The 13,515-nt window shown below is 37.1% G+C and overlaps 1 protein-coding gene across 5 annotated transcripts in view; it reads left to right on the top strand.

Annotated features, from left to right (window-relative positions):
• SENP6 (SUMO1/sentrin specific peptidase 6) overlaps positions 1-13,515 on the top strand; it is a 74,165-nt gene that overhangs the window by 30,854 nt on the left and 29,796 nt on the right. For 4 of the 5 annotated variants that reach the window (XM_017825817.1, XM_017825793.1, XM_017825809.1 and 1 more), the window contains exons 5-7: positions 1,254-1,355; positions 6,767-6,787; positions 11,832-11,902. In XM_017825817.1, coding sequence (XP_017681306.1) covers positions 1,254-1,355; positions 6,767-6,787; positions 11,832-11,902 — 194 coding nt within the window. The remainder of the gene's footprint in view (positions 1-1,253; positions 1,356-6,766; positions 6,788-11,831; positions 11,903-13,515) is intronic. The other variant, XM_017825801.1, reaches the window with a different exon arrangement.

Raw genomic sequence — 13,515 nt, forward strand, 5'->3', positions numbered from 1 at the left:
TTTAAGCACTCTATTTCTATAATTTGAAACAGTTTGCATCATCAACATGCACTCTGTTAAAGTTGTGTGTTTTCTGAACATTTCAAGCATAGTAATGTGTGTCCTGTCACAGCAGCATTCAGGATAATTGTTAGGGTCTAATGATCTTTGAAGGAGTACTGTATTATTGATCTGCTGTATCTTAATGTCAGCTTGTACTAGAGAGAGTAATGGTAAGAAATCTTCTCTCCAGAATTACTGGTTTTACATCACTCACTCACTCACTCATGGCTGGGCTTCGCGAATGAAGATTTGGGAAGGGCTCTACCCACGTTGGTTGCAAGTGCGTTGGTGGCTAAACAGGCCAATATGAGACAGGCATGTCCGGTTGCAAAAGGCACAGCAGAAAGACTCCTTAGGTGGTATATTCTGCAAGACACAATTCTTTCTGCGTTGTCTTTTCTCCTCAAGGGTGATCCTGCGTGCTTTCTCAAAGGCATCAGCAGCGTTATAGATGGTGTGTCTCCAGGCCTCCCGATTGGAGGCCAGAGTAGACCAGTTATGATGATCAATATGGCCAAGGCTGAGATGTTGTTTCAGGGATGGTTTTACATAATAATGAGATAAAAGTCAAAAGGCAACAAATGAAGAAACCAAAAAAATGCTAAAATACATCGGTGAATGGAGTCCTGCTGGGATATTCAAGTACCTGAGGATCTTGCTTTTTTCATTTTGAGATGTGTTGTTTTGTTTCAGTTACAAGCCATTTTACATCCATAAATTTGCGGCATTTATTTTCTCTTATGAGTAACGAGGGAATTTGCTGAATGTACATTTCAATCTGCTCACGTGTTATGCCCCTTAAGTTGTATTAAAGAAGTTAATATTATGCCTTAATAATATGAGAAGTGGAAGTATAAAATTAATTATAAATGGTTACAATACATTACAAATGGCAGCGTCTTATTGCAGTACAGGGTTGAGTAAAGTAGAGCTGGTTCCTAGTGTTCTGGAAGCTGATAAAATTTTAAAAAATCTTTACCTTTTCTTCCAGGAGAAAAAAAAATAATATATATTCCTATTTGTCTGTTTTATGATAGGGCTGAATGGTTTTATGCCTGTAAAAGAATCCTTACAAGTTGTATTAGTGGTTCAGAAATACTTTGATTTTTGGTTTTGTATGGCTGTTCTTATAAAAGTAGGACACCACAGTTTTTAGCTGACTGTACAAATACACCAGAGTCTTTTCTTAAACATTTTTTGTATGTTTGCAGTGAAAATGCTCAGAATATGTCTGGTCCTGTAACTGTGGTACATGGCAGACGTTTTCACCATGCACATGCACAGACAACAGTAGTAAAAACAGCAGCCCAAAGGTAAGACTAATTACATTTGTTTCTCCAGATATTTCAGTTGTAAAAAGTCCTCTCTGGTTTTATATGTAATGGTTTTTCTTATGCTATGAAGTGTTTTAAGAAAATGTAAATAATCATATGGCTGCATTCTTGATTATGAGCTTTGATCTTAATTACTAAAGTTTCATGAGATCATTATATTTCAGGAATAATTATCATATAATATTAGAATTTACTCATTTTAAAACACACTATGGCACATAGCAGGAGAGCATCTGCTAACATAAGTATTTTTAGAAAACACTTGGAAATGAACAAACATAGTATGCAGTAGAAATTCACATAACTGACAACATGATCAGCAAATACTAATTCGCAGCAACTCCAGCTTGTATAAGATCCATCTAAAGATTAAATTATAGATCTGTTGATCGCATATGGTCTATACATACAGCATGAAACATAAAAACTGGAAAGTCTAACAAAAGCAAAGTTTTGCATTTATGTGAGGGGATGACTGGAAACTGGGGAACCTTTCTGAACTATGCTGAATTGAACTTCATTGATTTGAAAACTTGAAACCCCATCAGATTTCTCTAAATTGCAGGGTTGTTTTTAGATGTTTTTAACATGCTTTTCACACCCAGTGTGTCAAAAACATATAAGATAACCACTGCTTTAAGGATTTTTTTTTTAAAGTTTATCCATTCAGAACTCTTCTTATATATGAATTGCATGGATTTCCACCATCCCACGTGAATGCTGTCTCCTGTCAGTATTGTCTAGCTTCCTTTTTCTGCCTTCTTTTTTTCTCTCTATTTTTTAGCACAGATTTTTTGGGGTGGTGGGATCATGTGTAGCTATCCTTTTTTTTCATCCCACTTCCCTCACTTGGATTTGCTAACTTCAGAAGAACAAAGCCCATATACTAATGAGAATAAATTATGTGATCCAAACATGTATTAGTGTAATCTGGCATTGAAGAAACAGAGCGAAAAAGGGGTTTTGCAGTCACAGTATAATAGAATCACTGAACAGTTTGGGTTGGAAGGGTTCTTTAAAAAGGTCATGTAGTCCAACTGCTCTGCAGTGAGCGGGGACATCTTCAATTAGATCAAGGTTGCTCAGAGCCCCATCCAACCTGACCTTGAATGTTTCCAGGGATGTGACATCTACAACCTCTGGGGGCAACCTGTTACAGTGTTTCACCACCTCATTGTGAAGAACTTCTTTCTCCTACCTGGTCTGAATCTACCCTCTTTTAGATTTAAACCATTATGCTGTTGAAATAGGCCCTGTTAAACTGTTTGTCCCCATCTTCAGGCCGCCTTCAAGTACTGAAAGGCTGCAGTAGGGTCTCCCTGGAGCCTTCACTTCTCAGGCTGAACAACCTCAACTCTGTCAGTGTTTCCTTATGTGAGAGCTGCTGTCTTGTCCAGTCCTTGAAGACTTAGACCATTGTTGCCTCCTTCCATTTCAAACAGTACAGTAGTCTGTAAATGTTATATAGCATGGACATTTCCAACCCCTTAGTAATAGCAGATGCAGTAGTAGGTATCTCTCTTCTCTTTATATTTCTCTCATTTATTTCAATCATTGCAAGACTGGGATGACTAAGAAGGATTGGCAGAGTTTTTGCCATGAATTAAACTGAAAGATGAAGTTTATGTTATCAGTGTGGTTTAGGCTGAACCAGCTGTGCCCTTTTTTTCTTGCATGAAGTCCTTTTTAGAATATTATCAAGTTTCCGTTGAGTAAAGTATGGCACATCTTTAAGCATACATGCCCTTACCTTTCTGATGGGGTTTGTTTTTTGTGTTTGTGCTTGCTTTTGTTTGGTGTGTGGGGGCTGTTAGTTTGGATTTTTTTGTAATTCTGAGGGATAAAATCTTGATCTTCAGTGCTAATTAAAATGATTTGAAGTAAGCATAATCATGCAAGACTGCTTTGAATGTTGACCTTGATAATACTGGTGTATTTGATTAAGCTTTGTTGTGAGATGGTTCTCTGAAACAGCCAGTCAAGATGGATTCATCTTACCAAGTCGAGTGCCATAGGTTTCTTCAGCCTGCTCCAGAGATTCTTAATCTTCAGGGGATATTAAACTTGCCTGATTGCCTTTCTTGCCTATGGGACTTGCTTCTTTTTAACCCTACAGTGTAATGTGAAATAAAAAAGGGTAGTGACTTGGTGCAGAAAGCAAGCTAATGCATAATGTGAGAAGTCAAGCAATGTTTTGCTGAAGCCAGAGTGACTGGGGGGGGGAGAGGCAACCCTTGTTTCTTACTTGTAGCTGCTTATTGCTTAGATGTGGTTTAGACTGTTCCTTGCCATCTGCAAGAGTTGTTAAGAACCAGTAGGAAAGGTTATGCTAAAGACTTGCCAAAAAAGGCAGAAGATGAAGGGGGGAGGGAGACTTGGGGCAAAGTAGGCGGTCCAGAATGTGAGTCCCTGAGTACCCAGCCAATGGGAAAGGGGACAGGTACCACCCCCGGCCGGGGAGGAGATAACACACATTTTAGTGTGTGTGTGTCCCTGGAGAGAGATGCTGGGCACAGCTGACTAATTTAGTAAGGTAGTTTTGCTTTGATGACTTTGTCCCCTCTCAAATTTATCAAGAAGTATTTCTCACAATAACATAACCTGAGTATTGGGTGAAGTAATTGGATAGTAGTCATCTTGAGTGTTTCTAGTATGTTTTCTTTTAGGATTGTTATTGTAATTCACTTATATTAGCAACAGAAAATTAACTCTTATGCTAGGAACATTTTGGAGTTTTAAAGGTAAGGAATTGTCAAGACAATTCCATATGAAATGTGTAATATTTTTTGGTAATGTATTTTTTATTGTGTAGGAGTTTTTTATCCTTTTTTGCTGGTCTTTACTGACATTAGGCATTAATTGAATTTAAAAGTAAATGCTGTGATGGTGATTCCTTAAAAAGGACTATATGCAGAAAATGTGAGTGGCAAACCAAGAATAAAATTATAAGTATATATTGAGACAGAAAAGCTCGTAGCATGGAAATTGTGTCACCTGTAAATTAACATAGAAAAAAACCCCACAACACCTTAGAGCTCAGAGTTGGCTTCCTTGTTTGCATTTGTGGAATTGTGTTATGGTGTGGTGATCGCTAACAATATGGAGAAAATAATTTTATCTAACCTAATCTATTGTACATAAACTTATGGTAGATTTTTGAAAGGATAACAAAAAATAAAAACATGATTAGATTAGTTCTGAGCAGTTTGAGTCTCTGGCACTGATGTAACAGTTTCTGTTATTTATACTGGGTTTTTTGAGTGGGGATAGTATCACATGGGGCAAGCTAATTATGCCATTTAGTTGTAATCTCTCAAGTTGAATTTGAAGTTTGTGATTTGTACTGTATTTCTTACCTCTTTCTGCAAGTTTTTTGCATGTGCATGTTAACATAAAGCCTGGCTGAGTATCGGCTGCACTCATATTTAAAATAAAGTTTCTAGTGCAACAAAATTGATATTTCAAAGTAATATTATGATGAATATTATTCATGTTTTTTCCAGTGGAATCTGGGGATTAAATTAAAATTTATTCACTTCTGATACAACGGATTTTCAGATATAGCTTGGCCTAGTGTTGTAGTTAGTTCAAACTATTTTGCTTCATTTAATAGATACATAGTTTTGTCTTGTGCTATTGACTGACTATTCTGTAAAACTTGGCACTGAAATAGCAAGTATGTACAGCATGTGTAAGAAATTTTATGCATGAGCTGCATGAAGCAATTGGTAGGGACACTGATCATTATAATTCCTATATCTGTCCGAGGTTCTAATTTCATAATCTTTGTGATATGTAAAAAGGAGAATTCATTTAAATCTATTATATTAATAAGGGATTTTAAAACAAGCAAGTGAGGCATCTAATATATTGACAGTGTACCGTATAAGGCATTCTAGAATTTCTTTCCTGCCTTTAAGTTTCCCTAGTATTAAGCATGTGTTCCTTCAGAGTGAGATTCTTTACAACACCTATAAAGAGGTAATCCAAATTTCGTCTTAACTGTGCCAAGGATACAAAGATAGTGGATATGGCTCCATGCAGACATGGTTTGAATCTGACTGGATTTAAAAACTGAGATGTGGCCTGCACAAAAGCAGCGTTTATTGTTTGTGAAGGCTAGATCCTGTTAGAAGCAATTTTTCCCCACCTTCACACATCACTGGCCGATTACCTGCACCCCAGTCTAAGTTGCTGTGGTCACATTCAGTTTTGAAGTCCTTTTACTCTCTTCCCAGAGCACTGTGGAGATGGAATGTGTTTTCATACTGCATTCTGTAGGATTATCATGACTATGTTCTTACCTGCCTTACTTCCGCTCCTGCTGTTTTCTGAGTAACAAGAGAATTAAAGTTTACTCTGTTCTTGTGTTTTGTTTGTGAAAAGAAAAGGAACATGAGATTTTATTACTCTGTAATAATAGTATTCTTTTTAGTGTGACTGAAGTAAAACAGGAAACAATTTGAATTTGTTCTGTTTTAGAACACTGTTAGTGTAATGCATATGTGACAGAAGGTCATTAGCCTTTTGATGGTTGGGAGGAACAGTCAAGTTGATTAAAAGCTTGCAGCATTCCATATTGCAAATTTTGAAGACAGGAGACATAAAGATGCTATTTTCAGGTTGTCTGAATGCTATGCTTAGTTAGATCTGTTTTTATATCAGTCTTGGTATACAGAGGACCAGAGTTGTGAGCATCAGCTACATTCTGTTTTATGTTAACTTACGTTAAAGGAGATGCTTGTGAAACTAGTTCCTAAATATTTTGTAAGACTGTTTTTTTAGCCCAAACCTCAGAAAGAGGTTTCTGTCTATTTTTCTCTAGCTTTTGCATGTGGTTTCTTAAATATTTAAGGTCTGCTTTCTGAAATCTTTTTCTCAATTAAACACTTGAAATATTTTTTTTAATGTTTAGAAACAAGTTCTTACATAATTTTTTTTAATGCTTCATATGGCAATTGGGGATTGTTTTAATGGTTGGCCTCTGTCTTTGAGGTCTTTTCCAACCTTAATGAATCTGTCATTGGAAATGAGGCATGATCTTAATTCAGGTATTAGGATTCTGTCTTACCATCTTCTACATTGCAAGTGAATTGACATGACCAGATTAAGATCAGAATTAATCGAATTTTACACACTGAAAAAGGCTCAAGTCAATGTATTATTTAGACCACTGACTGTCACTGTCTTTGAAGTAACATTTGTGCATTTCTAATTACTCTTACAAAAATGCGATAAAAAATTATAGCGCTTGTTTGAAAACTAGTCCAGTGAGTGCAAGAGACAATGGAACAGTTATAGCTTATATTTAATAACCTTTGCATTTAGTGATGTACGACACATATGGGGCTTTGCATCTTATATGTTTTTTTCTTTTTTCATATTTTAAGCAATCTGGACCGAAAGGAAAGGTAAGCTTACTGTTGATCAAATGAGCATGGCAATGAGCATTAAGTAAATTAACTGATTGAGTGCTGTAGCAATGCTAGTTAAAGAATATTTAATCCAGGAAATCATATCTGCTTATGTGTAATGGGGGTTGGTTGTGTTTTGCTCTGTTTTTGTGGTTCACTTACTCTCTTTGACTGAAAAAGGACTTTTACATTCATCTCTAAGTAATGCTGTGTTAACGTGAACTTGAGGTGCATTTCCACTGGAACTTTATCTCTCTATTCATATAACCAATGTCAAATTAGGTAAGCATTCTGCTAATTCTTTTGGTAAAGCAGCAAACTTTGTGTAATAGAATGATTCTGAAGCAGATCTTAGTAGGCTGTTTAACAACTTTCACTCGTCTCAGCTTGGTTTGAATAGCATTAAAGATTTTTGTTGCATTACTGTGTATATTCATGAAGTATATATGTTAAAACAATTAACAGAAAATGTATAGCAAAAACAGACACACTGGTTTTTGATTGCTCATTTCAGGCTCGTTTCTCACTGGTTTACTGCCGTTAATATTTTGTTAGCAGTATGAAATACCATACAATTGTTTTTCTTCATACGTAGTTTATAATTGTATGTTAGTGGAAATGTTTTGTGGACAGTAAGGAATTCATTGAGTTTTTATAAATATCTTGTCTATGTAGGTGATTTTTGGCAGTATGAGCTTGATACCAGGTTGATTTGTTTAACAAGTATATATAATGTTTAACCATTAATGATAAAAATAACACAGTTCTTTGTGAATTCAGGATTTTCCAAATTTACTTCAAATTCAGTAATAAAATGAAGCCTTTCTGGTTTACTGCCTTTTGTTACTTTTTAAAAGAACTATCAAACTCACCAGCCGGTTAGTGTCACTGAATGGCATAGAAGACAAGGGTTGCATTCCATGCTGGTGTGATCTTAATTTTCTCATGGGGGTACCTGCTGCTTCTTAATCCAATACTACTGGATGCATTCTTTTTTTTCTTTCCCTGGTTTTTGTTGCTGTCCTAGCAGGGCAAGATGATGTAGGCAGGAGCTGCTTAATGTGGTTTTCAACATTACTTTCATGATAAGTACAGCTGCAACTCCTGACTTTCTGGGCCAGATATGGTTACTGACCTGTGTACTAAAAACCCTGTTCCCAGTGCTGCTCCTTTTCTTTTCAGCTTTTGACTTTTTCACTCTGTTTCTCCTGTAAGACATGCTGAAGGTAAATCTTACCTCAGCAGCTTGATGCTTCAGTCTTACCATGCTTTACTCTTCTTTTGTGTAATGATGTAAAAACCAACAGCTTGCCTGCAGTGGTGTATCTCCAAATAGTAGCGTACAGAAGCAGAGGAAAGGTTGAATAAGGTGGCCTCTCAAAGAGGCAGGCTGCACATTAAACACAGCTCTTGTGTAAGCCTGCACCTCAACAAAGTTAGGAGTTGGTGCAAGCTTTTTGATGTGGTGTGCCAAATCGTGGGTGGCACTGTCTCCTAAATTCCCAGATCGAGCTGTTTCTTAATGTTTATTTCTTTCTGGCATAGCCAGAAATTGTGGTCCTGCCCTTTTCCTGCCCCCCTTTTTTGTTTTTTGTTTTTCTAGAGAAGAAATGAAGTGAAAATGTCAGTTTGGCTAGGGGGTGTTATGGAGGTCTGTCTAGCAGTCTGACGTGAAGATATTAAGGTCTAATTCCATCAGTAAAGGAATATGGCAGTAATCATGAATGTTTGCTTAAAATACAAAATCAGCGACACCATTCTGTCTGGGCAAAACATGCTTGGTCAAGAATACTCTAGGACTTAGCTGTTAAGATATGTCAAAAGTTCATGACTCTGCACAATCCAGACTGCCTCAGTATTCGGTCATGTCTGTTGCAGAAAAAGCCCGATCTTTCTTGGTACTGTGATTAATCTTTTGTGTTTGATGCTTTACTACTTCTGGAGATTGCTTTTATCAAATACTGGTCTACTTCCCTTGTACTTAAAGGTATTAAAAGTGCTTATAATGGATGAGATAAATGAGATGCCTAAAATTGTTTAACCTCTTAGAATGGAGCCTTGTTCTTCAAGCAAAATCTGAATCTCATAAATATTTTTAGGAAATGTAACAGGCAAAAAAAAGTATATTTTAAATATTTGCTAGGATGGTAGGAACAGCAATCAATATTGTATTTCTTGGGGGTTTTAACTGTTATTGTATTTCTTGGGGTGTTTAACTGTTAGACACAGTATGTGGGTAGTCTTGCATCTTGATCTGTTCCGGTGTTTGATCTTTCAGTTACTCTTGTTGAAATGGAACACTTAGTTTTGGTTGGGGTTTAACAACGTGTTAATTGAGCATGTGTCATGTTCAATTTAAAAAACCACCATAGTTTCCATTCTGTTTCTGCACTCACATGCAATTAAATGAGTGCTTTACTGGAGAAGGTCTTAATGGATCTGCAAGTGTTCAGATGGCAATAGACATTGTGCTGAGAGGGGCACCTTAGTGCTGTAGTCTGTAAAAACTTTGGGGTGGTGGGCTCTGCCTTCCTGTTTGTGTGTGGGTTTTTCAGGAAAGGAAACTAGTAGGAGGCACTTAGTGTTTCTGCCTCCATGTGGGAGGGCTGTCACTGTCTCCAAGAAAGCATTTTTTTTTTCAGATGAAATCTGAAATTAAGTAGTGATTGAAATCATCTTCTGTAGCAGTGAATCTGATTAGAAACTTGTTTAAACATGTCTTAAAATGGCCTTTTGTTGTCTCTTTGCAAACACGTGTTTCTTCTTCTCAACACCCCCCAGGACAGGTTATCTCCCATACAGGAATGTCCTGGAAAAGGTGTCCTGAGGTGTTTCCCATTGGACCTTGTTAACCCCATCCTGTGATTGGGTGTTCCTGTAAGCCCCTTGAGACTTCTAATTGGTTACTCTGTGAATCCTCCTAAACCCTATAAATGTAACCCCCCCAGCAATAAACTCCTCTTGCCTCCTCTCTACACCGGGGTGCTGTCTCTGTGCCTGCCATGGGACCACGTGGGTGCTGGGGGGAGGGGGGGGCACCTCTCCCCTCCAGGCTCGGGGCCTGAAAAACCCTGTGGCTGGAGTTCCTTCTCCCCGTCCTTCAGTCCTTCAAGAGGTCAGAATGGTTCATCAGATGGAGATGGAACTAGAACTGGGCTCCCCCACGTTGTGGGTGGGGAAAGGGATCCAGAATCTTCACTTTTCTTTCTAATTCAAAGCAACTTCAAGCCTGACCTTGAATTGCTAACCGTGCTAAACTTTGCTGGGAAGCCTCAGTTGAATTGGAGCTGGTTTTTGTGAGTTAGGTTTGGGTGCCACCGCTTGATTGTGAGCATATGAGTAACAATTCTGTATTGTAGGAGAAAAAAGATACACATTTTTTGCTAGCTCTTCTGTATTCTTGCAAGTGTTTGGCCATTGAATAGGTATCAATATGAGTCTATGCTGCTAACATAAAATTCAGGCAGGGGTAGATAATGCTACTGTATTCTGATTTATTTTAAAAGAATTATTTAGCTGTATATGGTAAATAATGAATTTATAATCTTAAAAAGATAAATATATATTGCATGTTAAAAATGTAATACAATCTTGTTTGATTCTTAGAAGAAAAATTGTAAACTAGAAATGTCCAGAGACTTTGAATTGTTGACTACATTTTAAAAGAAATTTTAGTATTCTAAATCTGCCATATTATTTGCTTTATTGTTTGCTTTCAATTAAATGACAAATAGTTTCAATATTGTTCCTTTTAAATATAATTTCAGTGTTAGAAAATAATTTTTTTAAGAGTGATTATGTTCAAAACAAGACATGTTATGAAATACTACTGAAAGGTAATTATGACTTGTCAGACAACAGCTGTTAGTTAATAAAATACGTGAAGACCCTGAGAAATACTACCTAGAAATGCAGAAAATTCAAAGTTTTTATAATTTGATGCATTAAAAAATGCTGTCCTGGAAGAAATAAAATCTTATTTTATTAGTGCTGAAGTCTATCAGCCATAGCCAAATTTTTTTCAGATGGGTCCTCAAAATTAAGCTGTTAGTTGGCGATCTTACTGCCTACAGCTGTGTGCTTCACCCCTTTGCTGTTGGTTGTAATCAGAGGTAGCAGGATGGGATGTGTGTGGCCTATTTGCAGCCCATTGGTTAACTTGCCAATAAAACCAGTTTCTGCTGACGTTGTTGGCAAGGCCTCCTGTGTTTCAGGTGCATGCCATCTTCTGTTATGACAGGAACAGTAACCTACAGCTTCAGGGCAGAGGAAGCACTGAGAAAGAAAAGTGCCACAAAAAGTAACCGAGATGCAGTGAACTTCAGGAATCTTAATTTGGTAGTAGCATAATTTGATGCATGTGTACATGAGCTGAAAATATCTTTCAGGAAACTTAAAGAAATCTTACTGTAATGCCTTATATTGCAGTAATTTGCACAAAAAATATGTGATATCTTTATTATGCAAATTACGCCAACAGAAGTTTTATTATCCAGTAATTTGTCTAAATTAATTACAGTATTTTAAAAACAAATATATAGGAACTATGTTTTATCCTGTGTTGTTCTTTCTGGTTTCTGGCCAGAACAGTTTTTGATGTCAGATCTCTTCCCTCTGTTTTGCATCTTCTTTTCCTGTTTTTTAGGTTGTGGAACTTGTGGAATCTACTTTAATGTTAAAATAATATTTGTTTCTATTCTTGGCTTTTAAAAGTATCTGTCTTGTATTTCTTGAATGATGAGGAGGGGGGGAAGATGCAGGCTTCAATATTTGGAGACTTGGGTCTGCAAGTGAGAGACTCCTGAACTATTGATTATTGTCAGAAGAGATTTAGATTAGAAACACTTCTAAGACATTTACTGTGGCTGTTCCTAGCATTCTGGCAATACTTTTTAAAGTGTACAAATAGTATGTAATAGAGAGAAGTTACTTATTCAGAGCTTTCAGATACATTTCAGGTTTATTTTGTTCATGTATAATTATGACTAAATTATAATGGTGTCTGTCGAAAGAACAACCATACATCTAATTAATTTTCCAGAAAAGAATACCCACCTCAGCTTCAGAAAGTAGAGGCAGACCACATTAGATTACCACGGTCACAAGGAGTGGGTAAGTTATCTTTAGAGTTCTCATTTCTTTTAAGCAGAATAATTTTTTGAATATGAGTGTGTTGCCAAATCTTACATAACCTTTAGGGTGTGTGTGTACATATATATATATTTATAGCCTTACATCATGTTATTCTGGCTTTATACAAGTTTGTGCATGAAGTGAGCATTTTACCCTTTTTGACAGATTTCTGTAACCGGTTCAGTCTTGTAATAAGTAATTTTAAATTAGGCTTCAGTTACTTTAAAAACAAGAGGAATAAGGGAAAATTTAGAGTCACAGAACTGGAGATGGAACAGATCTCTGGAGATCATCCAGTCTGAGCCCAGGCCTCCAGCTTGTTTGTGAATTATTGATGAGGAACTTCTGTAGTAGTGTTAGTATGAGAACAATAGGACATGGTAACCAACAAACACTTGGTATATTGATACACTGAAGGAGTTAATAGAAGAGCAGCATCAGCACTGCTCTGTACCTCAGCTGAAGCAGTCTTATACTGTTGTTAGGGAAAATTGGTGGAGGTGCAATAGAGAAAATGTAGTTTGCCTTGAGGTGTGGAAATCGTGAAACTGGAAAAGAAAATTCACTTTTGTGTTTTGTTAAGCTTTGTTAGTACAGATACACTCTGTAAACCTGCTATTCAGCTGCATAGCCATCTCCATTGACAAGTTGTTTTGCTGTGCCATTTTAGGTTAAATGTTAAGTAGAATTTCAGCAGTACTACTGAAAAGTAAGTTAACTTAGAAAAAAACCCCACCTTTTATTGTTTCTTTTTTGAAAACAAGGTATTCTTTAGTTTTGAGATGTGGTCTGATAGGATGTTTGTGAGATCATCAGTATGTATACTGAAAAAGTATTCATAGCTTTTGAAAAAAAGACAGTCTTAAAAAAAGTTCCAATATGGAGACTGCAATTAAACTAGGGAATATAAGTAGCACTTTTACCTTAAATCTAATTGAGGCACTCTTATACAACATATTCCCCTTCTTAAAATGCACAGGGTGAGATTTTAATTCATGGGTTTCTGTGTTCCTATACTCTTACAGTATTTAAAGGAATTCCCCAGTATAAAACACTGTAATTCACTGTACTGCTGTGTCTTGTGTTGAAGGAGTAAATCTGCTGGTTTATACCTGGCAGTGTGCCCAGGTGGCCAAGATGGCCACTGGCATCTTGGTCTGTATCAAGAATAGTGTGGACAGCAGAACTAGAAAAGTGATGGCTCAGCACTGGTGAGGCTGTGCCTCGAGTACTGTGTCCAGTTCTGGGTCCCTCACTTTAAAAAGGACTTTGGGATGCTGGAGTGTGTCCGGAAAGGACAATGAAGCTGGTGAAGGGTCTGGAGCACAAGTCATATGAGGAGCAGCTGAGGGAGCTGGGGGTATCTAGTCTGGAGAAAAGGAGGCTCAGGGGAGACCTTATTCCTCTTGACAACTACTTGAAAGAATGCTGTAGCCAGGTGGGGGGCAGTCTCTTCTGCCACGTCTCAGGTGAGAGGACAAGATGTAAAGGCCTTATGTTATGCCAGGGAAGGTTCAGATTAGATACTCGAAAAAATCTTTTAACTGAAAGAGTGTTTAGGCCTTGGAATAAGTTGCCCATGGAGGTGGCAG

Source organism: Lepidothrix coronata, unplaced genomic scaffold (genome assembly GCF_001604755.1).
Source record: "Lepidothrix coronata isolate B3197 unplaced genomic scaffold, Lepidothrix_coronata-1.0 Scaffold4, whole genome shotgun sequence".
NCBI lineage: Eukaryota > Metazoa > Chordata > Aves > Passeriformes > Pipridae > Lepidothrix > Lepidothrix coronata.